General features: G+C 42.0%; 1 protein-coding gene and 2 long non-coding RNA genes across 6 annotated transcripts in view; 2 read left to right on the top strand and 1 right to left on the bottom strand.

Annotated features, from left to right (window-relative positions):
* Positions 1–4,120: 4,120 nt before the first annotated feature.
* On the top strand, positions 4,121–16,591 carry KBTBD8 (kelch repeat and BTB domain containing 8). The gene is made up of 5 exons (XM_072598725.1): positions 4,121–4,879; positions 5,934–5,967; positions 6,287–6,500; positions 10,444–11,546; positions 13,051–16,591. The coding sequence occupies exons 1-5, from the start codon at positions 4,865–4,867 to the stop codon at positions 13,512–13,514; spliced, it is 1,830 nt and encodes a 609-aa protein (XP_072454826.1). The 5' UTR covers positions 4,121–4,864; the 3' UTR covers positions 13,515–16,591.
* A 78-nt stretch (positions 16,592–16,669) lies between these two features.
* Positions 16,670–21,722, bottom strand: LOC140497600 (uncharacterized). Its single transcript, XR_011964749.1, has 2 exons — positions 21,636–21,722; positions 16,670–18,885 (listed from the first exon to the last, which is right to left on the bottom strand). It is a non-coding gene; the product is annotated as an uncharacterized lncRNA (long non-coding RNA).
* The window catches only part of LOC140497599 (uncharacterized), a 293,457-nt gene continuing 288,953 nt past the window's right edge, over positions 21,217–25,720 (top strand). For 2 of the 4 annotated variants that reach the window (XR_011964746.1, XR_011964745.1), the window contains exon 1: positions 21,217–21,893. This is a non-coding gene — a long non-coding RNA (uncharacterized lncRNA). The remainder of the gene's footprint in view (positions 21,894–25,720) is intronic. The other 2 variants (XR_011964748.1, XR_011964747.1) reach the window with 1 other exon arrangement.

Raw genomic sequence — 25,720 nt, 5'->3', positions numbered from 1 at the left:
GCTGAAAGAGACCTCAGAATACAATTAATGTACCCCTCTCATTTTACAGATGAGGTTAGGAGAATTTTCCCATGGCCACAGATAAGCATCAGTGGCACCATTTGAACGCAGGTCCTCTCAGAACCTTTGCTATTCTCCCTTCCCCCAGGGCTTAGTGCTGTACCCTCCCCCAAGGGAAAAAAAAATCCCTTTTATTTATATTTCTATATTGAACAGGGACCATCCCATAGATGACATACCAGAACTCCCCTGTCAACTTCCTAAGGCAGCTGTGGTTCAGTGCTGAATTGGAGTTCTTGGAGGTGATGAAACAAGCCCCTTATTGGTCACTGATCAGAAGAACCTCTGATTTAGGGTACCTTAAAAAGAGTGTGGCTCCATCCTCTGTCTCAAGTCATGCTCCTTTGAGCCTCTCATTAGAGTAGTGAATGAGGCGACTGGTGCCCTTTTGCTCTCCCTGTACCACAATGAGTATGAACCCATGTCATTTGGAGTTCATGTCCTGCTCAGGTAAGCTTGAGCCTGGGATTCAGGCTTCCTTGACTGAGAAGTGATTTGGAAATTGCAATTTGCGATCTCAGAAGTCTTTTGTGAATTCAAGAGATCTGGATACCCTGTATCCTCAGTTGGAGACTTCCCTTCCAGAGGAGTCCCTATAACTTATTCAGCACTTCTTGGAGGAGATGACCACAAGCCAGACAACATGGATGTGGGAGGATCTATTTAGATCAATGATGTCAAATTCAAATAGAATGGGATCCCTGGGGCTGTATATTGTCTTAGAAAGCCACAAATTCATATTCTCTATGTATTGTATTTTTGTTTATTTTGTTAAACATTTCCCAGTTGCATTTTATTATGGTTTGGGTTGCACTTGAGAGGTTTTACAAGCCCTTGGAGTGAAACCTCTAGTTTAACACCTCTAATTTAGATAATTCAGAGCCAAGGTACAATGTGAAATGCTTGACAATCTTTCCAAATATTTTATATTTGGATGGTTTTAAGTCTCAGATTCCTGAGGAGAATATAACAACAGTTACAAGTTGTTAAGCTAGTCACTATATCAATTATTTTTCTGAATCTGCATCACTCAGTTCATTCAATTCTTCCCAGGTTTCTCTGAATTTCTCCCTTTCATCATTTATGTTGTTGAGCTACTTTTCAGTTACATCTGAGTCTTTGTAACCTTAATTGAGGTTTTCTTGGCAAAAATGCTGCAATTTCCTTCTCTAGGTCATTTGACAGATGAAGAAACTGAGGCAAACAGGGTTAAGTGACTTGTCCAGGATCACACAACTAGTAAGTGTCTGAGGCCACATTTGAACTCAGGAAAGTGTCCTCCTGACTAGGGATCTGGCACCCTATCCACTGCTCCACCTCGTTGCCTCTACCATTTCTTATAGTGCAATAATATTCCATTATATTAATACTGCCTGGTTGATGAAAACTCCTTAGTTTTTCATGTCCTTAGAATAAATAGTGCTATGAATATTTTTGTATATATGGGTCTTTTCCAGTCAAAAGGACTGCACAATTTAGTGATTTTTGTGCTTCCTAGAACAACCGAACCAATTCACTGCTTTACTTGTGGAATGGTGTGCCTGTCTGCCCATACCCCTTCCAACAATTGTAATTTTTCATTTTGGTCATCTTTGCCAAACTGAGATACATGAGGCAGAACCTCTGAGATGTTTTAACGTACATTTCTCTTATTATTAGTGATTTGGAACATTTTTTCATAGGCCTGTGTCTTTTCTCTTGACTGTGCACTTCTGCACCTCCTGCCTTCCCTGACTTTCTTTATGTCTCAGCTCAAATCCCACCTTCTATAAGAAGCCTATCCTGGTCCTCCTTAATACTATTACCTTCCCTCTATTGGTTATCTCTAATATATCCTCTGTATATCTTGTTTGTATACAGTTATTGTATGTTGTCTCTTCCATTAGATGGTAAACTCTTTGAGTTCAGGGACTGTTTTTGCCTTTCTTGTACTCCAGTGCCTAGGCACATAGTGAACACTTAATAAGTACTTCTTGATTCAACTTGCTAATTAAGTCTTTGTTAGTATGCATTTGTGAGTCTCTTATATATTAAGCATTTCTTTTGTGTGGAGGAAATAGCTATCCTATACCTGATTTACACTGTACAGAGTAGCTTTCTATTCCTCTCTATTTTGAGGAGACTTAAAAGTCAAATGTGAACTTTAAGTGATTCCTCCACCCCTCCCCACCCCCCTCCTGGCCCTAGGCTTCAGGGTTGAGGGTAGTAATATAAAGACCCTTCTCTAAAGGATACAGTCTGCTTGGGACTGAACCCATTTCATGTGCATGAATCCAGAGCTAGGGGACTCTTTGTGGAGATTGAGAAGGCATGAAGATCCCCGATTCTTTGAAGATTAAAGAAGACATCAATGCTTGCTGACCATCTGACTAGCTATAAAGGGGTTGTGACCTTCTTTAGCAGAAAAGCTGTTTCATCAATGAAATTACAAATCCTTGATGTATTGGCATATCCATGCCTTTACATACATAAATACATACATATACACCTCTTATAGGATCATAGAACTAGAAGGGACCTGAGACCATGTAGTTATTTTACAGACAAGGAAACTGAGGCTGAGAGCAATTAAATTACCAGCCCAAGGCCACACAGGTAGTCTCATTCAAGTCAACAAGCATTTATCAACAAGCCCTTACTATGTGCTGGTGGCTTATCAGAGGTGGTGTTTGAACCTATACCCTCTGACTTCAGTCACTGATTTCCATGATACCATGTCCCTTCTGAATTTGCTTGGGTTTCCCAATTTTTGAATTTCCTCTGGCTTCCTTCTAAAATGTAAATTTTTTGGGAAAGTACTTTAGTGGTCAGTACTTTATAACTATTTAGTTAATTAAGATGAAACCTGGTTGACTTTTACTGCTTGCCTTTACAGCTCATTGGCTGGAACTGCCTCAAACCAAAGCTGGCTGTCTAGTGCTATTTAGTGTCCACAATGGAACAGGACCTTCTTTGTATCCTTAAAGGTCACAGAGAACAGTTGTTTGTTGGTTAGATTTTATTATCCTCTTATCTATTTTTGATTTAAAAACTATATAATTCTAACAACGAGTAATATATGATCTTTGATCTCATCAGAATTTAGCCCTATTAAGAGTGTCATAGTCATTAGCAAAGCAGTAATATTATGTCCTGTTCTTTTTTATACTTACTTTAGGTTTGCTTTTACAAGCCCTAGTACCTCCCCACCCCCCAACCCGCATCACTAGGGGAACAGAGAACACAGAGTCTTTTCTGAAATTAATTGATGAATATCACCCAAGTCCTTTAGCTAATAAGTAGGAAGTGCAAGACTCACATTTAGTTTTAGACCTGACTCCAAAGAAGTTAAAAATAGAATGAATGAAATTAGACTTTTCCATTCATTTTCCTTAATATAATAATTTTGATTGGGAACCCATGGATACTTGGGAAATAGAGAATGACAGTGTTATGTTCTCTAGGGGAATGAGTACTGGGACCTGGAGGTTTTGGAGACCTGGATGAGTCTGAATTTGACCTCAGACCCTCAGCAGCTGTGTGACCCTGTTAGCCTGTGCTTCCTCATCTTTAAAATTGAGCTGGAGAAGAAAATGGTAAATCACTCCAGTATCTTTTGCCATGAAAACCCCAAATGGGGTCATGAAGAGTCAGATGTGACTTAAAACGACTGAACAACAAAAAAGGACATAATAATACTTGTTCAGAGAGACCTTGTGGCGCAGTGGATAGAGAGCCAGACTCAGAATCATGATGACCTTTGTTCAGATTCAGCTTCTATGGCTATATGACCCTGGGAAAGTCACTCTGCCTCTGGAGGAAGTTAACACCTTAAGCCTTTGAGTTGCATAAATAGGTGTTGCTCTGCATGGATTTTTCTTTGGCAATGAACTGAATGTTAGGTTAAAAAAAATCAACAAAAACTTGTTCCCTACCTCACAGAGCTGTCGGGAGGAGAGCACTATATAAATGTGACTTGTTAAGTTTATGAAAGTCTTAAAAATAGATTTGCTAGGAGCAATAGTTAGATAAATCAGGGCCATGGACCTAGAAAGAGCTAAGTAAATACTCAGTAATGATAAATTGTATTTTATAATGCTGAGTAACAAAGCAAAGAAACATAATACAGATTTAAAGTGTAACACTATCTACATAGAACACATTTTATATATTATGTATCTTTATTCCACTTGCCAAGCACAAAAAGTATCTTACTGCTCGGTACATGGGATAACTGTAACAAGAGTTGACATTTATATACATTTTTAAATGCGCAAAACTCTTGACATGTATCATCTCACTTGAATCTCACAAGCCAGCCTGCGAGGGAGGTACTGTCAGTACGAACTTCACTTTACGGACGAGGGAACTAAGGAACAGAGAGGCTGTGACTTTCCAGTGTTCACAGCGTATCAGAAGCAAAATCGGAATCCAAGTCAAATGTATCTTCTCCGATCGGAGAGCCAGGAGCCTGGGCTCCGCATAAAAGCCTGCCTCAAGCTCCCAACGATTTGTGAAGGAAGGTCAGCTACATGCACGACTGCAGCAGTATCCGTGAAATGCTAAAAGCGCCCTCCAGCACGTTGGGTGTCGTTCCTTGGGAGGCAGTAGGGGAGGGCAAAGGCAGAAGCCGAACAGGCTGGGCAGGGCTGGACCAGTCGCGACTGGCATTCCTCCATAAGAGGACAGATCTAGGGAAATATCGCAGCCATGAATCTAAGAGGAGGGGGCGGCTGGCCTCAGTCCAGGGTCCCTCTCGTTCACAAACTCTCCCCTAGCCCCGGACAGGCTGCCTGGGGAGCCAAGGCAAGCCTCAGGACGGCTAATGAAAGGATCGCAGGTAAACATCCAGGAAGGAAGGGGCTCCTCCCAAGTTCCCGTGGGACATATTTAATTCCTTCATGTTTATTTTTAGGGGCTCTAAACAGGAGGGGGAGGTTTGTCTCCATCTACGGGGCTCAGCTTTGATGGCTCGGAACTTAGGCCGGTGCCAGGCGGTTTCACTTGGTGGCACAGATGGCACGTCGGATCACTCTCTCTGGGGCGGGCGGGGGGAGGGGCAGGTGACCCCGGGCTCCAGTTGGAGGTGTCTCGGGGAGGCTGGGCCCCCTCGCATCGGCGGCCGCGGGTAGGAGGGGCGGTGACTCAGGGAAGGAAGTCCCGTCCGGCTGCCAGGCAGGCCTGGGGCCAGTCCTGCGTCGGACGCCCCCGGGGGAAGTCGCGAGGCCCGACTTCAGCTCGGCCTCGGTTTCCTCTTGGGGAAGGCGGGGTAACCGTGAGCCGACAAGGGGGAAGTCCCCCGAAGCCTCCCCCGCCTTGGGGGCCCCTCCGCGGAAGGGCCGGCCGGAGCGCGGCGCCTTGCCCACGGCGGCTGCGCCCACGTCCTCCCGCGCCGCGGCCCTCAGGGCGCTCCCACTTTGGCCCCACCCCATCCCCAACGCAGACCGCGAGGTCCCGGCCTAGGCCTCAGTTTCCTCGCCCGTCCAGCGGGTGACACCTGCGGTGCCCAGCCCCTGGGAAGCGGGGGGGATCCGAGGGGACCGCGCGGATCCCAATGCGTGGAGCTCTGGTGTGAGCCAGGAGTATGGAGTGCGTCCTAACCCGAGGACGACTCGGCCCACCCCCTGACAGGCCCCATGCCCACGCCGCAGTCCGGCCTCCGCCGGTACTGCCTCCGCCTCCCAGCGACCACGCGGGGTTGAGCTGAACCGGACTACATTTCCCGACACGCACCTCGGCGGCCTGCGACCAATCGGTACCCGAGGCGCTGGGCTCGGGGGCGGGGCCTGGGCTCCGAGGCCTCCCATTGGCTTCGAAGCTCGCTGACGAGCCGGAACCGGGGGGAGCAGGGGAAACGAAATGACATTTTCTCTCTTCTCCTCACTCCGCTCGAGCCGGGGCCCCTCCGAGACATGGCCGCGACGGGAGGTAGGTGCTGCCTCGGGGTGGGGGGAGCGGCCGGGGCGGCGGTTGGGCGGTCCGGGGCGGGCTTGGCGGAGGGCACGGGCCTCCCCTTTTCCCTCCCTCCCTCCCCCGCGACTCCCGTGGGCCCCGACGGCCGCCGAAGCCCGTCCGGTCGCCCGCGGGGGCCCCGCGCGTCCGCGTCGCGTCCTCCCCCCGCCCCGCCCCCCGCCCCCCGCCGCGCGCGTCCGTGGCCCGTCGGGGCCGCGCCCCGGGGCGCGCGTGGGCCCGGCCCAGCCTCGGGCGCGCGCGGAACCCGGGGCTTGTGGCGCTCTCTCTCCCGCAGATGCCAGTAAGTGTCCGCCGCCGAACGGCGCCCCGCCCGCGCCCCCCGTGGCCGGCCCGGGGCCCGTGGACGCCGCCCACGCGTGCAGCATCCTGCAGCAGCTCAAGACCATGTACGACGAGGGCCAGCTGACCGACATCGTCGTGGAGGTGGACCACGGCAAGACCTTCTCGTGCCACCGCAACGTGCTGGCGGCCATCAGCCCCTACTTCAGGTAGCCGCGCCCGCTGCCTCAGTTTACCCCCGGGAGCGCCTGTACGAAGCGCCTGCTGCGTGGCGCGCCGGGTTCTGGGGCGCGGGGGAGAGTGGAGGCCGGCGGGTGTGTGGGGGGAGACGAGGGGACGTGTGTGGGAGCGGGCCGTGGCTGAGGGGGCCCCTCTGGCGTCCGCCGCCCGGCACGGTGGGCGGCCGGAGCTCTCGGAGCGTGACTGTGTGAGACGGGGCTCCCCGGCACACGCGGGCCCCCCTGGCCCCAGACCCGCCCCCTTTCTAAAAAGGGGGAGAAAGGCGATCTTGGAAGAGGCTTCCGAGTCCTCGCTGCTCGTGGGGCTCAGAGGTGCTCACCGCCTGGTCAGTGCCAATACAGATCGGTCCGCAGACTCTCTTTAAAAACTTTTTTGGAGCATTTTCTGAAACTGGCAATAATATTTCAAAGAATTTAGAGTTTTGGTTGAAGGAGATTTTTTTAACTCAGAAGAAACGTCAGACTCTGAGAGAGTTCCTGGTTTTTTATTTAATTTGTTTTAGGGACACACTTTTATGTTGATTTTTTTAAAGAAGTGACCCTCTTACTAATCTAGCCGGAGGGAGAAACCTGTGTCCTTCTAGGTCCTCAGGTGAGGCCTGTTGAAGGAGTCCAAGTTTTACAGAACAAATCCTTTTTTAAGGGGATTTGTTCTGTGAAGTTTGGATTCGAAGGATCATACTTGAGGACATAGAGGACCACGTGTGATCTCAAGGCCGCAGGTTCCCCACCCCTAATTTAGAGGTTCCTATTTTTGTGAGGGGCAAGTTTGTATTTTTCTCTTAAAATGCAATCTTTCTCACTACCCTGTGACAGAATAGCTCAAGATTGGATAGACAGGCATATATACCAGCAACTGGTAAGCTGACTTACCAGCAACTATAAGATGGAATCACAGAACAGGATAGAGTTTGCAGGTGGAAAGGATCCTAGGATTATAGACCTGAACCTCAGACTAGCCCTACTATGCAACTGACACTAGTAGGCATTTAATGCTTGTTGATTGTCCTCAGAGGGCTCTCTAGCTTATTTTACAGATAAATGAGACTGAGGCACAGGGAGTGGAACTGCTTGGCATGGTCACACCAGGCTACATCTGAACCTAGGTGGTCTGACTCTACAGCCAGTGTTGCTTCCATTGCCCCAGATTTTAGAGATAATTGATTTCAGAACCTTCATTTTATGGCTGAAGAAACTGACGCTCAGATTAAAGGCAGAACTGAGACTAGAATTCAGAAAGGGAACCAGTGACGTGAGACCTAGCAGCAACTCCTGCACAAAATTGGGAAAGGTTCATGTTTGTTTGGGAGTTAGCTGTGGACTTCCCTTAGACGAACTGTACTTGTTCTAGAGAACTATAGTAAGAGTAAAGGTGTCAGTCTGGCCTAGAAATTATTCTTTACTTTGAAAGATTCTTACGATTTGTTACTATTGAACAGTAAAAACACTGGAACCTGGAAATGTGAAAAGTTTTGGCCTTTTGTACGCAGGATTATAAGAGTTTAAATGATACTCTGTTATTTAAGTGAATTTGAAGATTGAGCAAGAAAAATCAATTTAAAGAAATATGTTGTAAGATTTTCTTTGAATACTGAAGACGGTAAGTTGATATTATTCTAACTGTAAGGTATGTGATTTGACTGAGAACAAAATTTAGGGAACTAATTGTTGGATTCCTGGTAGGAATTGTCATATATGTGATTTTCTGTTGGCTACTTCTTCTCTTTGTTTAGGCTATGGAAATTCATACTATATAATTTTTGTGTCCTGTTTTGCTAGCTAGTAAGTTGTATTTGGTGGCCAAATACTTCTGTTTGGTAATGTTTTGTAGTTGTGTAGACTTTTCCTCATTAATAGCAGGTTGCATGATGGTGGCTATAAAAATGAGTAAGCAGTTTCCCTGCTTCCTCATTGCTTACATTTCAGATTATCTTAACTAAAGTAAGTTGTGCCAAAGGGCCCAGCCAGCGTCTTTAGCTCACTTGGACCTCTCCACACCAGCTCCGTGTCCAAGCTGCTAGTAGTTCTCATTCTGATGATACTGGATGATGCTTTTCAGGGGTAGTTAATCTAGAGGTTGCTATTTTTGTGAGGGGCAAGTTTGTATTTTTCTCTTAAAAAGCAGTTTTTCTCACATTCTTGGGACAAAGTAGCTCAGGACTGGATACGGATGCGTGTATCAGCAATTGATTTTTGATGCCTTTCTGGTTGCTTTCCCTGTAGCTATTGGGCACTTGTAGATCTTAGATTTGGAAAATAAAAACAAAACAACTTCAGCCAGTGAATACATGGGAACATAAATATGAGAAATATAAGAAACCATAAAAATCTGTATAATAAAACAAACTATAAAGAAATTACATTTTAGTGTAATTGCTAGCAGCACTCTTGTGCACGGTATATTCCTCCGTATTAATTTGTTACAAAAAAAAACATTTAAAAAATTCCAACTGTTTCAGAAAAGTTTATGGAATTGGTAACTATCCATTCCATAAAAAAGAATTCAAGGAATGCTACTTTGTTTCCACCTTAAGGACTTTTTTCTTCTTTTCCTTTTAAAAAAATGACATGCTCAGTTTTTATGATACATTATATAGCACCTAGAGATTTTACAAGTGATTTTCTGACACTATTACTAAATAACATCTCTGACTTTTGTCCTTAGACTTGGCAGTATAGCTCGAAAGAGAAAGGTTTAACAAATAACTTTCATGGATGACTGACGTTTAAGAAAGCAGGACCCAGGCTGTCTAATTCCCTGACCAAGAATATAATGGCAACTGTTTAATCTTATTAAAAACAATACTGTTGTCTGTTACAGATAGGATTTATGAATTTAAAAGATATATCACTCTCAAGAGGCTGAGGGAGTTACACTTAAGTTAGGAGTGTAAAGAGTTGAACTATTCTTCCCATAATATAGATTTTATTTCCAGATTTCTTTTCTTCAAGTGAAATTTATGGAAAATGTGGCACTTCCTCAACTAGGGAAAGATAATGAAATTTTAAAACAAAGATTTAAAAATGTCCAAGTATACCTGAAGAAATCACATAATTTTTATTTATGACAAATAGGGAAATATTAGTTATGGTATGACTGATTTTCAGAGATAGGATATAGGAATTAGGATATAACTAAAATAGACTTTTGAAGGACATGTATATATTTTTAAGATGACTTAGTTTCTTTTTTAGCCAGAGAACGTTCAGTTTAAATATCTCATAATCCTACTTAATTTTCCTCATTACATAATTTGACATCTGTCCTGCAAAGTATATATACATCTAAGGAAATACATAGTTATTTTAAGATATATTGCAAGTAACTGAAATTTTCATGAAATTAAATTTTCATTGATTTAGGTCTTATGCATGAACTTTACAAAAAGTTGATGGATTTGGGTGTAGGCCAGTGTGAAGTTTATAGTATAATATGAAATATAGTAATATTTTTACATATCTGGTCATTTTATTATCACACTACAAGTTTAAGAAGATAGGATATCTAGCATTTATGTCTTGAACTATGGGTATGTGATAAGTCTTTACCGGTATAATCTGTGCCACATAATTGGGACCAGATAACCTCCCCTAATTTGGAATTTATTGGTATGTGAAAATAGTAATATTTCCTCTGAAGAGAAGGCTTGTTTTCTTTAAGAAATTTCTTAGTGCCAGTTCCCTTAAAAGATTGAATTTGAGAACTTGCCTTTTGAGGATTATAAATCTTTCTGCCCTTCATTTAGAATTTCATTTCGAAAGATAACCTTAAATTTTCATTTAGAAAGCATATTAGCAGATTGTCTGAATACACGGTACAGTGTACTCAAGTACACAAGTACTTTTTTACTTGTTACAGTGACATTATAATACCCAAATGCTATTCTAACTGCTTTTCTCCCCCTCTCATCAGATCAATGTTCACTAGCGGCCTTACTGAGAGTACGCAAAAAGAAGTGCGTATAGTTGGCGTTGAAGCCGAGTCAATGAATTTAGTATTGAACTATGCATATACCTCCAGAGTCGTACTCACTGAGGCCAACGTCCAAGCTTTGTTCACTGCAGCAAGCATCTTCCAGATCCCTTCCATACAGGATCAGTGTGCTAATTATATGATAAGTCATTTGGATCCACAAAACTCTATTGGGGTTTTTATCTTTGCTGATCACTACGGTCATCAGGAGCTAAAAGACCGATCACAAGAGTACATTCGTAAAAAGTTTCTGTGTGTCACCAAAGAACAAGAGTTTCTCCATTTAAGGAAAGATCAACTCATCAGTATACTAGACAGTGATGACTTAAATGTTGACAAAGAGGAACACGTCTATGACAGTATCATCAGGTGGTTTGAACATGAACGAGAGGGAAGAGAAGCACATCTTCCAGAAATATTTGCCAAGTGCATTCGTATGCCTCTGATGGAAGACACCTTTGTTGAGAAAATTCCTCCCATGTTTGCCGAGGCCATCGTCCAGAAGGGGCCATGTAGTGCCAATGGCTATACACAGAGGCTTGGGATGACTGCATCAGAAATGATCATATGTTTTGATGCTGCCCACAAACACTCAGGAAAGAAGCAAACAGTGCCTTGTCTCGATATAGTCGCAGGGAGAGTGTTCAAACTATGCAAACCACCAAATGACCTGAGAGAGGTAGGAATTCTTGTGTCCCCAGATAATGACATTTACATCGCAGGAGGCTACAGGCCAAGCAGCAGTGAAGTCTCCATCGACCACAAGGCAGAGAGTGATTTCTGGATGTATGACCATGCTACAAATAGATGGCTACCCAAAGCTCCTTTACTTCGAGCCAGAATAGGCTGTAAACTGGTTCATTGCTGTGGGAAACTCTATGCAATAGGTGGACGTGTTTATGAAGGTGATGGGAGGAACCCCTTGAAATCTGTGGAGTGTTATGACAGCAGAGATAACTGTTGGACAGCTGTTAGCCCAATGCCTGTAGCAATGGAGTTTCACGGTGCTGTGGAATATAAAGAAAACATCTTTGTTCTACAGGGTAGGTGTCAAGTGATTGTGGGGGTTTGGAAAAGGTGCTGTACTTCTCTTCCTGCTCAGGGGGGACTCAGTCATCATAAACTTCTGATTAGAATAATTCCTGTTGAAAAGCTCTATGAAAAAAAAGTTCACTTTGAATAAAGTGTCAGTCTGTGGTCTAGCACTTATTTCATCTGGAATAATCACTGTTTAAAAACCACATTTTGTGAGATGTAATAGAGTTTAACTGAACACTATGTAAAAATATTCTTAGGCCAGATTGAAATAACTACCATTAACATGCTAACAGTTGTTTTCACCCATGATCAAGACAAACTTTGGTTCGTATTTATGCATATGTTATATAGCACTTCTTAAAAGTAAGAGATGGTTGAATTTATTCCTGTGTAATTGATAACATTTAAAAAAAACATGGCCCATCAATTCCCAAAGATTATGAAAGTTAACAATAAGTAGTTTTAAGTTGCAAGTAGTATATCATGATTGTTGGTCTTTTAGTGAGAGATGATTATTGAATGTACTTATAAGGTATGGTATATGCTATAATTATCAATTTTACACACACACACACACACACACACACACACACACACACACACACACACACACACACACTTTTTTTGTGCACACCTTCACCAGATGAATTTAGATGGACATTTCTGTATTGCCAAGTGCTCTGTTCAGTTTTCACTAAAGCCTTGCCAGGGTCGAAAGTGACCAGTATTTACCAGTATTTATCTACAGCAGCTTTATCTATTTTAGTGAAGAAATCTCTCTTTATTTTTCTCACCTTTTGTTTTGCAGTTATTTTAGCGGAGTAGAATTGGTGACCTGGTTTGCCCAAATGTACCTCTTTGACCACCTGAAACTATCATTTCATATTTATGGGTTATTTAAGTTAAGAAAAAGTTCTGCTGTTACAATACATGCTGAATTTTATTTAAAATAAAGCTATTTCTACATGCTGGTCAATTTCCTATAGTACTACTGCTGTTTTGAGCTGGCTAAATGAGTTTCCTACAATTAAAATCCCTGTACTGTCAACAGCTTTTTATAATTTCTGTTGATATAACAAGTTTGCATGGGAAGCAGGAATATTTCTTAAACCTTTCCAACTTAAAGATCTCAATCGCAGTACATATACACCTGGAGTCTAGAGAGATACAGGACTGAAATTCTTATACTCATGACTTTAACTTTCCCTTCAGGGGGGTTACCTAAATACTAGTAATGTAATCCTGAAACCAAACTGCCACAATGAAACTACTCTCATACTCCTGTGTAGTTTTTCATAAAGAAGTTTAACCTTGCTTGAAATAATAACATACTGTATAGTTTGAGTCATCTTGTGAAAAATGTATGTTACAAGGTAATTTACAATCTACAAAATGATTCTGTGTTTACTTTTGAAGATTGTCAAATAGTTTTCCAAATTTGTTATCTTCACTGTAAGACAACTCCAGTAACCAAAATATAAAAACGTCTGTATTCTTTTTGCTTTTTAGGAGAATCTTTCCTCTGCTATGATCCTCAGAAAGACTACTGGGGCTTTTTAACACCTATGACTGTGCCTAGAACCCAGGGCTTAGCAGCTGTATACAATAACTCTATCTACTACATAGCTGGAACCTGTGGAAATCATCAGCGTATGTTTACCGTGGAGGCCTATGATATTGAGCTAAACAAATGGACTTGTAAGAAAGATTTTCCATGTGATCAGTCTATAAATCCATATCTGAAACTCGTACTTCTTAATAATAAACTCCACTTATTTGTTCGAGCAACTCAAGTGACTGTGGAAGAGCATGTCTTCAGGACCAGCAGAAAAAATTCTCTTTACCAATATGATGAGGGGACTGACCAGTGGAAGAAGGTGTATGAGACTCCAGATCGCCTCTGGGATCTTGGTCGTCATTTTGAATGTGCCGTTGCTAAACTGTATCCACAATGTCTTCAGAAAGTACTTTAATGGGAAACAGGTCTTAGGGTTTGAGTAGTAACTGACACTTGAGGTGACATGTCTTACAGTAAACCAAGACATTCTGTCAGTATTTAATGGAAGCTGAAAGAGTTGTGTTCATGGGGATGGGTGCTCTTAAAGATTGCAGTGTGGGGAGGGGTTTGCTCTCATGCTTGTGATGTTTTCAGTTCAGCAAGGGGATGGTGACAAAGTGCAATTATCAGCATTTTTTCTGATATAAATTTAATCATGTCATTCTAGAGGGTTTCTGTGATTAAAAGCAACTAAGATGTCAGAGAACCAAGACAACTATGCACTACTGCAGGAGCTTGGATGGCATTACTGGGTATGGATGTCCAAACTGGTTCAAAGTGACTTCTTTTAAATACGGGTAAAAATTTGAGGCAATATCACTAGATCTTTACTTTAGCTGTGACTTAACCAACATAGAGGAACACTCCATTAGGTCCTGATTCTTAATATTTATACATTTTTATGTATGCTATTTCAAGTATACAGAGGTGTTTGTTATATGTTCAGCTGTTACAATAAGTTTTGAGAAAATGTTAATCTCAGAAAAAAAAAAGCTATTTTGGGTACTTGACATTTCCTTATGTGGAATTTAAGTCAACCTGATGATATAAATTAAGTTTTCTGGCAGCAGAATGTTTTCAAGTGCTAACACTTGGCTTGTTTGGAGGAGACAGAGATAATAATCCAGTAAAGGGCTTTTAAACCCAAAGGCGGCTGGTGCTAGTGTACTTTCATTTTTGTGTGGCCAGGTAACATTACCTTGCCTGATTGTGCTTGTCTTTCAAAGTGGTCTGCTGGTTTTATGGCCAGAGTATGTCATCTGTAGACCTCTTGATTTGAGTGGGATTCTGCATTTAAAGTGATAGCAGAATATGGCCATTTGTTGATTTCAGTTTCTCTCATTATTTTTGGAAAATTGAGAGCTTTATAGTTTTTGTTTTTGTCTTTTTGCATGCAGTTGGTTCCAGAACTGCTTAGTAGATCTGACATTTGGCTTGCCCTTATTCCTTCATTTGTATTCATCCTAACATCGTAAAGATGTTGTGTCTGTTCTCCACAGAAGATAATGTGAGAATTGGCCTTATTTTTGATAGTTTTTTTTAAAGGAAGAGACGTAGGTGAACTTAAAAATTTTTAACTTGAGGTTTTTTTTTCTGTTTTGTATATTTAACATCAAATTTATGAAACTAGATCCTTTTCCTAGGGTTAGCCTCTGCTTGGTTGAAGGGGCTTGAAAAGGGGGAAAAAAAGTGAAGAGTTTGATATCTCATTTTTTAAATCAGTCGTAACATAACTGCATCTTTAGATTCCAAGTGTCATTCTTTATATTTGACAAATTTCTAGCACTAATCTAAGTACATTCAAGTGAAGAACAGTTCGTTTGTAATATTTAAGTAAGGCAGATATTTGGATCGGTAACTTCTTTTTTATAGTCCTTAGACAGGTTGACAATAGGAGTTAAGGATAATCCAGAATCTGTCCTTATCACGTGAGCAATTTTTATCTTCTTTAAAGAAAGCAAACTGACATAGTTCTTATTTAAATGTTGCACAAATTTTGAAGTGATACTGTGAAACAAAATTTTTTAAGGTTGCCTCCTTGCATCACATACCTCATTTTCCAGAAACTTACCAAACTGCTTCATGGAGAGATGAATAAGTAAGTAGTGGGAGTTTTCTGAAGCAGATTTTAAGGTAGATGGCGTTTATAAAGTTACATTTTAGAGTGGAGTCTTAGGAAGTGAGACGTGTACTTTCTGGGTGTTTGTTACAATGATGTTTTGTCGCTATATTTTTTTTGAAGTACAGGTCAGTCAGTTAAAATGTTCATTTCCCATCCCCCCTCCCTAGTTTTTCTTATTCATTGTGTAAATTGTATAATTTTCTGTAGGGCTCTATCTGCAAGCTTTTTGAAGCACCCTTCCTTCCTTACAGTGTTGCATTAGTCTGTAAAAACCATCCTTGCAAAAAGTGTTAAGTGTTAGTTTTTTGTTTTAAAAGCTTGATTGACTATTTAGATTTCCTGCTGCTTTTTGACAATCTGTATTTATTTAGTAGAACAAAATTTTCAGCATATTACTTGAAAACATGACCTAGAAAATTTGATTTAGCAATTGACTGATCGTATGATTGTATAGGAGTACAACATGCTGTAGTTAATTCTACAGTAAGTTTATTTTGTTGATCTGCACTAAAATACAACTTTCATTGTTTTTGTTTTACTCATTTATGCTGAGGGTACGATCCAAGAGGACAGCATATTCAAAAGCGAAAGCCTGTAACTTGCCATGGGAATGAATCTATTGAATCTTAGGTGTGCATAATTCTATGTTTAAACAATAATCTAGCTGGGACCTTTTGCCACTTTTAAAAGCTTTCAAAAGAAGGCCTTAAAGTTGGATTGGTGATGGTTTTTGCTCTTTAGTTAGATTTTTCAGGTAAATTTTTCATAGTATCGGGGGAGAAAATGGGTAAAAGGTACCATAAGCACTATAGAATTAAAAGTTAGGGCTGTGTTGAAAGATTGTTTATACGGCATCTTCCGCTATATTTACAAAATGTGAAGTAAGACTTTGCAGGAAAGTGAAGTTGAAGTCTGTTTTCCATCTTCATTAGTTCCAGTGCACAGCTGATGTTAGATTTAAGTCTCAAACTGATTGCAGTGGTGCCTGAGACTAGAAGGATGTGGTCTGTAAGGCATCAGATTCCCTGTTGAAGGCAGTTTAGAATGGCGTTCAGTGTTCAGTGCTCAGGTATGTAGTAAGAAGTACTGTAGTCCGGGGTGGGGGGGAGGGAAGGGACGGGGGGTGTGTGTGGAATTTTTAAACATTTTGCCATAATTGCACAATTTTGCATTTTTACTTGATGTCATTTAAGTTTCTTATAATAAAACCTATTCTTGTTGAAAACATGATTGGCTGAAAAAATTTCTAATGTCTTTAGCCTCATAGTATGATCCACTAGCAATAATTTCTTATTTATGATTTATTCCTTTAAATATCATTTAAATATATACTGTGTTAAAATGAAATTAAAACATATCAGTGAAACTAATTGGTCTTTTTTAAAAAATCCGTTGATGGCCTAAGATTTTGATGAATGTTAAGGACACTCACCTGTGATCCAGGTATGTCAGTTACGCACATCAAGGACTTTTTATTTCATTTAGTGTAGGCACTCCAGTAAAGAAGACAAATTCCAAATTTAGTATACAGTCTCAGGTAGAATTTGAGCTGAGTGTGTGGTTGGTTGGTGGGAGGGAGGGGGCTTGCCTCAGAGACCTCACAGAAGTCCCCTAGAATTCTGCTGTGTTGCTTTAGTTTTCCACCCCTCAACTGGTGGGGTATCAGAGTGAGTCCTGAGGAGCTTTGCAAGTGCCTTCTAACATTTAAAACCATATTACCTGTAACAGAATCATTATACACTCCTGATTAGGTATGAACTTGAAGTGATGGCAATCCATCTTGCCTTGCCTTTTACTTATAATTAGGTACAACATGGTGATTATTTCTCCTAATCAAAAGTCATTTCCTTTGCTAGAAACAATAATCCTTAAGATTAATAATCTCTTCATGGCATGTTTGCACTTGCACACAGGTTTAGTCACATCCTTCCCTGCCCCAGAAGGTGATGTTGGCTTCAGCGTCTTCTATTGGCTTGGCCTTGTTCTTCTTGGGTTCCTTCATCTCTCCTATTTGCATGTTCCCAAACTCATAGGAATTGTTTCTGGCTGTCTTGCTCCTGGATGGCATACCTCTTCAGATTCTTTTTTTTTTTTTAAATTATATATTGAATGTATTATATACTTTGTAAAATTTATTTTCAGTGTTCTACAATCTCTATCATATAACTTAGATTTTTTTTCCCCTGCCCCCTCCCTCTGTAAGATGGCATACAATTTTATATAGGTTTTACACAAACATTCCTGTTAAATACATTTTCACCTTAGTCATGTTGCATAGAGGAATTAAAGTGAATGGGAGAAATCATGTAACAAACCAAAATGAAATACAAAAGAAAATGATCTGCTACATTCTGCGATTGAATTCCACAGTTCTTTCTCTGGATGTGGAAGGCATTTTTGCCTTAACAGGCCATTTGGAATTTTTTAAGTCCTTGCATTGCAATGAAGTACTAACTCTACCAGAAAAAATCCTCGCACGCTGTGGTTGTTGCTGTGTACAGAGTTCTCTTGCTTCTGCTCCTTTCGCTCAGACTCAGATCATATAAGTCTTTCCAGGCCTCTCTGAAGTCTTCCTGTTCATCATTTCTTATAGCGCAATAGTACTCCATTACAATCATATACCACACTTTATTCATCCATTCCGCAATGGATGGGCATCCCCTTGATTTCCATTTCTTGGCCACCACAAAAAGAGCTGCTATAAATATTTTTGTACATGTGGGTCCTTTTCCCATTTTTATGATCTCTTTGGGATGCAGTCCTAGAAAGCAGTATTGTAGCCCTTTGGGCACAGTTCCAAATTGCTCTCTAGAATGGTTGGATCAGCTCACAGCTCCACCAACAACGAGTTAGTGTTCCAACTCTCCCACATCTTCTCCAATATTTATCTTCCTGTTTTGTCATGTTAGCCAATCTGATAGGTGTGATATGGTATCTCAGAGTTTTGATTTGCATCTATAATCAATAGTGATTTAGAGCATTTTGTCATGACTATAGGTATCTTTAATTTCTTCCTCTGAAAACTGCCTGTTCATATCCTGTGGCCATTTATCAATTGGAGAATGAGTTGTATTCTTGTATATCTGACTCAGTTCTCTATATATTTTAGAAATGAGGCCTTTATCACAGACACTAGTTGCAAAAATTCTTTCCCAGTTTTCTGCTTCCCCCCTAATCTTGGTTGCATTGGGTTTGTTTGTGCAAAAAACTTTTCAGTTTATTGTAATCAAAATTATCCATTTTGCACTTCATAATGCTTTCTATCTCTTGTTTAGTCAAAAATTCTTCCCTTCTCCATAAATCTGATAAATACACTATTCTTTTCTCCAACAATTTGTCCATAGTATCAATCTTTATACCCAGGTCATGTACGCATTTGGACTTTATTCTTGTGTACAGTGTCAGGCATTGGTCTATGCCTAGTTTCCACCACACTTTTATCCAGTTTTCCCAGAAATTTTGGTCAAACAGTGAGTTCTTATCCCAGAAGCTGGGATCCTTGGGTTACCTCTTCAGATTCTTAACTTGGCACCTATTATCTAGACACTGGAGTGCTGTGAGGTGCGTAGGACAAAGGCAATTCCCTGATAGAGAGTAGCTCAAGTTCTGTACTCACATCAGTCATAGCTTTCCTCTCCATATATAGAATGCCACATGGAGTGGGCTGTGAAAGAAAGTAGAGAACAGAGGATGATGAATTGTAGAGGAATCAAAATATTGAGAAATCAATCAAAGTGTTGAGAAATCAAAATATTTCCTTCTCTGCTTTAAAGACAGTTTGGGTGCAGCAGAAAGCGGCGGGATTGGGCTTCACTGGACCTGGCTTCAAATCCCACAACTACCACTTGCTATCTCTACTATGGACATTACTCTTAACCCCTCTGGGCTATGGTTTCTACCTTCCACTTCTTTTTTAAGTTCATTTATTTTTAGTTTTCAACATTCACTTCCATAAGTTTTCAATTTTCCTTCCAACCTTCTCCTGCCCCCTCCCCAAGGTGGCATGCAGTTCCCCTTCTACTTCTAAACCGGTGTGCCTAATGCCTACATGACGTTTTATGTATTTCAAAATCACACATAGGTGACCTGTAAGTTAAAGACAGGAATATTTTTGAGGAACCCAAGGTGATGGTGTCCTGGCTGGGTGATAACTCTGAGGTGTTGTGCATGTTCTCTTCCACTAAATAAAATCTATATCATTGCTCTTCCTGAAGGATGTGAAAGGGTGATGTATTTGGACTTCTAGTAACTATGGAATGAAATCATTTTTGACCAAGTCTTAACTCTTTAGTTTGAAGACCTTAATACTACTCAGCATCTATCACATGGTTAAGTGGTATGTACGATGGAAAATTTTGTTCATTTGTGAGCACATGACTAAAAGTGTCTTTTGGAAGAAAACTATCTTGTCTTTAAAATATTCATTTTAACATGGAATTCATTTTGGGAATCTTAAGTGTATCAACTTTAATTTTTTTTTATAATTCAGTTGAGTAAGGCCACAGAATGTGTATTATTAAATACTTCATTAACTAATTTTTAATGCAAACACAAGATTGTTAAATGAAAATGTTTTAAATACAGCTTCAGCTATAACTTGATAGTTTCCCAAATAAATGTGAAAATGCCAAAGCTGAGCCTGCAGTTTATATTTAGTTCATAAAGTTTTGGACACAGAAATTTGATAAACTGAAAAAAGTACTATTATGGAGCATTTTTTTTTCATACTGTGGAAGAGAAACTGGATGCAAAAGTGAATTAAATTTTTTTTTCAAATAGCATAGCATTAGAGATTTTAGGAAAGCAATGAATCCAGTGAGGTGCCTGTAGTGGACAGAGAACTGGCTTCAAACACAGAATGCTCTGAGTTCGAGGTTCATCTCTGACATATACTTGCTGTATGACCCTGGACAAGTCACTTAATCTTTCTGTCCCAGACAGCTTTTCAAAATCATAAGTCACAGAGAAAGTGCTGAACAACCTTGTATTGTTGGAGGAATTTCGCCTCCTGAAAGTTCCTAAACCGAGGAAATCTCACCAGTCCTTATCCCCAGTCTAATTGTTTGTTTTTCAGTCTGCTAATTTATTGATCTACCATTTCAATTAGTGATTTTAAAATGACTCATATACTCATTCTTTGTACACAACTTTACCAATGAAATGGCCAAGAGCCTTTGGTGTTAACTTACTAGTCCCAAACCACTTGTCAAGAGGAAAGGTATCTAGAGTTGAGTCTTCTAGTAATTAAATCACCAAGTGTTTTGGATTAACCAAACAAGGACCCCTGGGCATCTTTCCCTATAAATTCATGGGCTCTAAAGATCCAGCAGTAGAATAAAAGTGCTGCCTCCTCCCAGTCAGTTTTGCTTTGTGTTATTTGCCAATTTCTATCCCTGTGTCACTTTGCAGGAGGCAGAGAAAAGTGTTCCTTTCCTCTACCTAGACCTGCCTATGAGACATAAAAGCGGGTTCTATCTTCTCTCTTCTCCCAAGACTCAGTGGACCACTTCCCTAAGCCTTCCTGGAGGGGCAGAAGCGGGCGTGTGGTGTCTGGGGCATATCTTCATCTTCACTTAAAGGTTCTCTGATAGGCCAGGGTCCGAGCCACTTCCTTGGAGAGGAAAGCAACCCTTTCTCTGGCCTAGAATATGCAGTATAGTTCAAATTTCAGCTCTGCCCCTTGGATGATTTGGGGCAAGTAAGGTAACTGAATTCCCCAGGACTCCGTTCCCATCTGTAAATGAAACGGTTGGACCGGATGACTTCTAAGGGCTTTCACAGCTCTAAACCTAGTTCTCAGGGAGCCACATCCCCATTCTGCCCCAACCCATCGAAGTGAGAGGAGGTAGGGCAGGTGGTGGTAGAGGCCCATTAGACCCGGGGCCCCAGGGCTGGGTGAGGAGGGCGGGAGCACCTGGGGTCCAGGAGGGAGGGGCAAGGGGGCCGACCTAGGACAACTCTGCCTCCTGGGGCGGGGGAGGTGGGAAAGGGGGATGGATGTAGGAGCCCCCCGCTACCCCTTTCCCCTCCCGGACCAAAGCGCGCGTGTGCGTGTAGTGTGTGCGTACGTGGTGTGTGTGTGTGTGTGTGTGTGTGTGTGTGTGTGTGTGTGTGTGTGTGTGTGTGTGTGTGTGTGTGTGTGTGTGTGTGTGTGTGTGTGTGTGTGTTCTTTTTGGAGAGGGCTGGGGCTCGTCAGGGAAAGTGACTCGCCCACGGTCTCCAGTAGCTGGTCAGTGGTCAGTGGCGGATCTCCGGCCCCACTGCCCCTTGGGCTGCCCATGTACCCGCTCCTACCTCGAATTCCCTTTAGATCTCACAGCCCACTTCCTACGGAAAGTGAGGGCCAAGGAGAGCTGGAGCAGGCTGTCTGCGAGTGTGGATGGATGTTTACCCACTCCTTCCCCACCCCCTTACCCAGCCTGCCCGCCCTATTAGAGCTGGGGTGGGGCGGGGACGGCTCTCTTGGGGTTCCGGATGTGGCCCCAGGGAGGAGGGCAGGTGTGGCCTTCTGGGGGTGCTGCTGTGAGTGCTGGAGTGCCCCACCCCCAGGCTGAGGTCGTGCTGTGAGCCGGTGGTGTTCCCTGGAGTCCATCGTGGACGGGAAGGAGAGAGTAGAAGGCGTGTTCCACAGGCCTGCCCCTTCCGGGGTTCTGTTTGTGGGATTCCAGGCTGGTGAGTGGCACCCCCCACTCATGACACCACGAAGCTTTATTTAGGGTTTGTTTTATTTTTTTAGAGAATTACAGAATGTCTATTCATTTGTCTAAATTTAGTCAGGAAATACAGAAATCAACCCGTAAACAATACTAAAAGAAATATTCTGAGTTTCAAATTATGATTATTTAAGACGGACAGATACATGAAGTTGGGGGAGGGGAGGAGAGGAGACCAAAACAAGCAGAGAGCCATTAGCTATGGACAAATCATTTTGGTTTCTTCGAGCCTGTTTCCTCATCTGTAAAATGGGGACTGGATTGAAAAGATGTGCTCTGAGTTCTAGATACTCTCCTCTGGGAGAGAAAAAGAAAACTCTACAAGGAGATATTCTGGCTCAGTGGGAGAGAATTGAACACAGTGAAAGAAAAGCCCTCACTTGTCCCCTTCTCCTCTAAACTTACCTACAGAAGCTTTCTTCCTCTCATCTTTACTTACAGTCTGAGGTGGGGGGGTGGGGCTACTCCTTTCCCTGTGCGCTTGATCTCATTCTCTAGGATTTTTCTCCATGAGAGGGAAAGGGAAGAGAGAGGAGGAGAGAAGAAGAGAGAGAAAGAGAAGGAAGGGGAAGGGAGGAGGGAGGAAAAAAGGGGAGAGAAGAGAAAAGAGGAGAGGAGTCCATGATGACTAGAAGGGGTGGATGTAGGATAAACTGTAAGTGGTGACAAGAGGGACTGAAGGAACAGTGAGTTGGATGCAGAACCAAGTGGGTCACTATGAATAGTTGCTTACAGGGCTGATTCCTGGTACATCTAGGAGTGCTTTATGGCCCAGTTGGTCAGCTTCTGAAATGGTCTCTTTGTGTGGTGGTTCTTAGTGGTCAGTCAGACATGGCCCTTGACCTGTAGTGGTTGTCTGGGGTGTGTTGGTTATTGCCCCTCTCTTGGGCATCCTTGACAGCTTCCAGGTCATTCTATGGGTCAAATTGAGTAGTCTTGAGTTCTCCCAAGACTGTGCTAGAGGATAGGGATACAAAGACAAAAGGAAAATATCATCAAGGTATTTTTATCAGTTTCTTTCCACACCTATGCTAGCATTTTCAGAACCCCAGGGGATCTTAACCACTTAATGATAAGTATGGATCATAAAACCTGGAGTACCCCTGGGCAGCCCAGAGTACCAAAGCTGAGCACCCCATCTTCCTGACCCAGATGAAGTAGTGTTCTTAGGCTCATACTTGGTGATTTCAGGCTGGCCAAATGAGCAGGACAGAGTGAGCAATGGAATAGCATTGGGTTTGGAGTCAGAAGGTATGGGTTCAAATCTTATATCTGTCACTGTTTGATCATGGGACAAGTCACATAACTTATCTGGACCTCAGTTGCCTCAACTGTAAAATGGAGGAGTTGGGCTATATGTTGTTTGACTTTCCTTTTGGCTCTAACCTTATGTGATCATGTGAGCAACAAGTCCAATGAGTGTCCTTCTTCAGCCACTTTGACTTTTTGGTCATTTATATCCCTGGGATACTGCAACAAGAGAGCCAAGCCTTTGTTAGAGAAGTCAGAGAATGGGCACCACAGTAACAGACACTGATACAGAAATGTCGTCATAAGCAAACCTATTAGAATTCATCCTCTAGTACTAGGCTAAGGACACCTTCCAAGTCCCTTAGGGCTTGTTTGGAACCTCACAGATGCCTACCTTCACTCCTTGTGATACTGTTCTATTCCCAAAGAGAACTGATGGGACATAGCATGCCTGGGGTATAAGAGCCCCACAGACTTCCAGGCATGGCACACTCTTCAAGGCAGCCCATGAAGACACTAGGTGGTTCTTGAAGCAATGATCATGACATGATACTCATTGTCATGCTCAGCCCTGGACCAGATTCCCTGGTAGATTCCCTAGAATCTACCAGAAGGTAGGCCTACTATCTTTTTTTACCCTTGGAGATACCCTGACATCCTTGGACGTTCATGACACTGGATTTTATCCTGGATCTGCTGCTTTCATTCTGGTGGTCATAGAAAAACTATCCAAGATGGCTCCCTTTCCTTGTCATAGAATTGTTTACATTGCCCTCAGGAAGATATTTTAGTTAAATAGCCTTCCACTTGAATCCAGATCAGTGTCCCCAGTGTGTTTTCAATTTCTAATCTGTACTGTTGGGTGCCATCTAGATTTAAGCCCTCCTTTCCAGTGCCAACCATTCCCAAGTCCATTTGCCTGTCAGATGCATGTACAAAACATTGAACTAATAACCTCTAGGGCTATAAGTTCTATCACCAAGACAAGTGATTAATCTTCCTTCTCATAACTCCATGTTCTAGGCTTTGGATCTGGCAGTTTTCCTATTGATTATGTAAAGTATAGCTGTCCAAATTTCATGGCCAACATATCAGGGTGGAACAACAGAAAGGTTGACATCAGCCATTTATCTTTTGAGATGAAAATAATTAGCTGCAAGCAGAAATGGAATTAAAATCGAGGTGATCAGGCATTTTCCCTAGGAAGCTGACATCGAGGGCATTCATCCTCTCTTTTGTAGGCCCTTATTCTACCATTCCCATGTCTTTTGCTTGTCTGCCATGTTGGTGCTACCTCCAGCCTTTGGCTACCATCCCCAGGGTCTTATCATTATGACTTCATGCTAGGCTGTGCCAGCAGAGGTGGGATCCTGATATTTTCCTTCATTCCAGGTGATCCTTCTCCAGCTCAGACCTGCTCTCTCCCCCAGATTTCTTCCCCAACAGTAGTATGCTTGAGGTTTCCTCCTATGTCTAACCTCAGCCCCGTATTCCCAGCTGAATTTGTCCCAGGGATCAACATTCCTAATTATAGCTTAGAGTGGTTGATGTTGCTGTGCAGTTGCCTGTCTCTTTATGATCCTATTTCACATTTTCTTGACAGACATACATTTCATTCTCTACCTCATTTTACAAATGAGGAAACTGAGGCAAACAGGGTTAAGTGACTTGCCCAAGGTCACACAGCTAGTAAGTGAGGCCATATTTGAACTCAAGAAGATGAGTCTTCCTGACTCCAGGCCCAGAAGTTCCTTCCACTGCACCACCTAGCTGCCTACAGCATAGAGTACAAGTTCTCAATAATATAGTTATACATGTGCTATCATGTGAAACATATATTCATATTATTCACAGTACTGAAAGAAGAAACAGATCAAAAGGGAAAAAAATCCACAAAAAAGAATGACTGAATGAAGAAGTATTCTTTGGTCTGTATTAGTTCTTAACTGGATATGGATAGCATTTTCCTTTGTTAGCCTTTTGTATTTGTCCTGGATCATTGTGCTGCTGAGAAGAGTTGAGTCACTCATAGTTGGTTGTTGCACAATGTTGCTGATACTGTGTACAATGTTTTCCTGGTTCTGTTCATTTCACTTTGCATCAATTTGTACAAGTCTTTGAAGGTTTTTCTGAAATCTGCCTGTTAATCATTTCTTACTGTACAGTAGTATTTCTTTACATTCATACCACTTTGTTCAGCCATTCCCCAATTGATGGGAGTCCCCTCAATTTCCAATATTTTGCCACCACCAAAAGAGCTGCCAGAAATATTTTTGCACATATTGGTTATTTTCCCTTTTTTATGATCTCTTTGGAATAGAGACCTAATAGTGGTATGCACAGTTTGGTTGCCTTTTGGGCATAATTCCAAATTGTTCTCCTGAGTGGTTATATCAGTTCACAACTCCGCCAGCAGTGCATTAGTGTCCCAATTTTTCCACATCCTCTCCAACATTTATCATTTTCCTTTTTTGTCATATTAGCCAATCTGATAGGTGTGATGTGGTACTTCAGAGGAGTTTTAATTTGCATTTG

Source organism: Notamacropus eugenii, chromosome 3, assembly GCF_028372415.1.
Source record: "Notamacropus eugenii isolate mMacEug1 chromosome 3, mMacEug1.pri_v2, whole genome shotgun sequence".
Taxonomy (NCBI): Eukaryota; Metazoa; Chordata; class Mammalia; order Diprotodontia; family Macropodidae; genus Notamacropus; species Notamacropus eugenii.
The sequence above is the reverse complement of the archived record's forward strand: the minus strand, read 5'-3'. Positions and strand labels throughout refer to the sequence as shown.

What these genes read in the sequence shown, in the direction of transcription:
- KBTBD8 (XM_072598725.1), top strand. An exon ending in GCCATCAGCCCCTACTTCAG is followed by an intron (nt 6,501 to 10,443) that starts GTAGCCGCGCCC and finishes CCCTCTCATCAG; the next exon opens with ATCAATGTTCACTAGCGGCC. An exon ending in AAACATCTTTGTTCTACAGG is followed by an intron (nt 11,547 to 13,050) that starts GTAGGTGTCAAG and finishes TTTGCTTTTTAG; the next exon opens with GAGAATCTTTCCTCTGCTAT.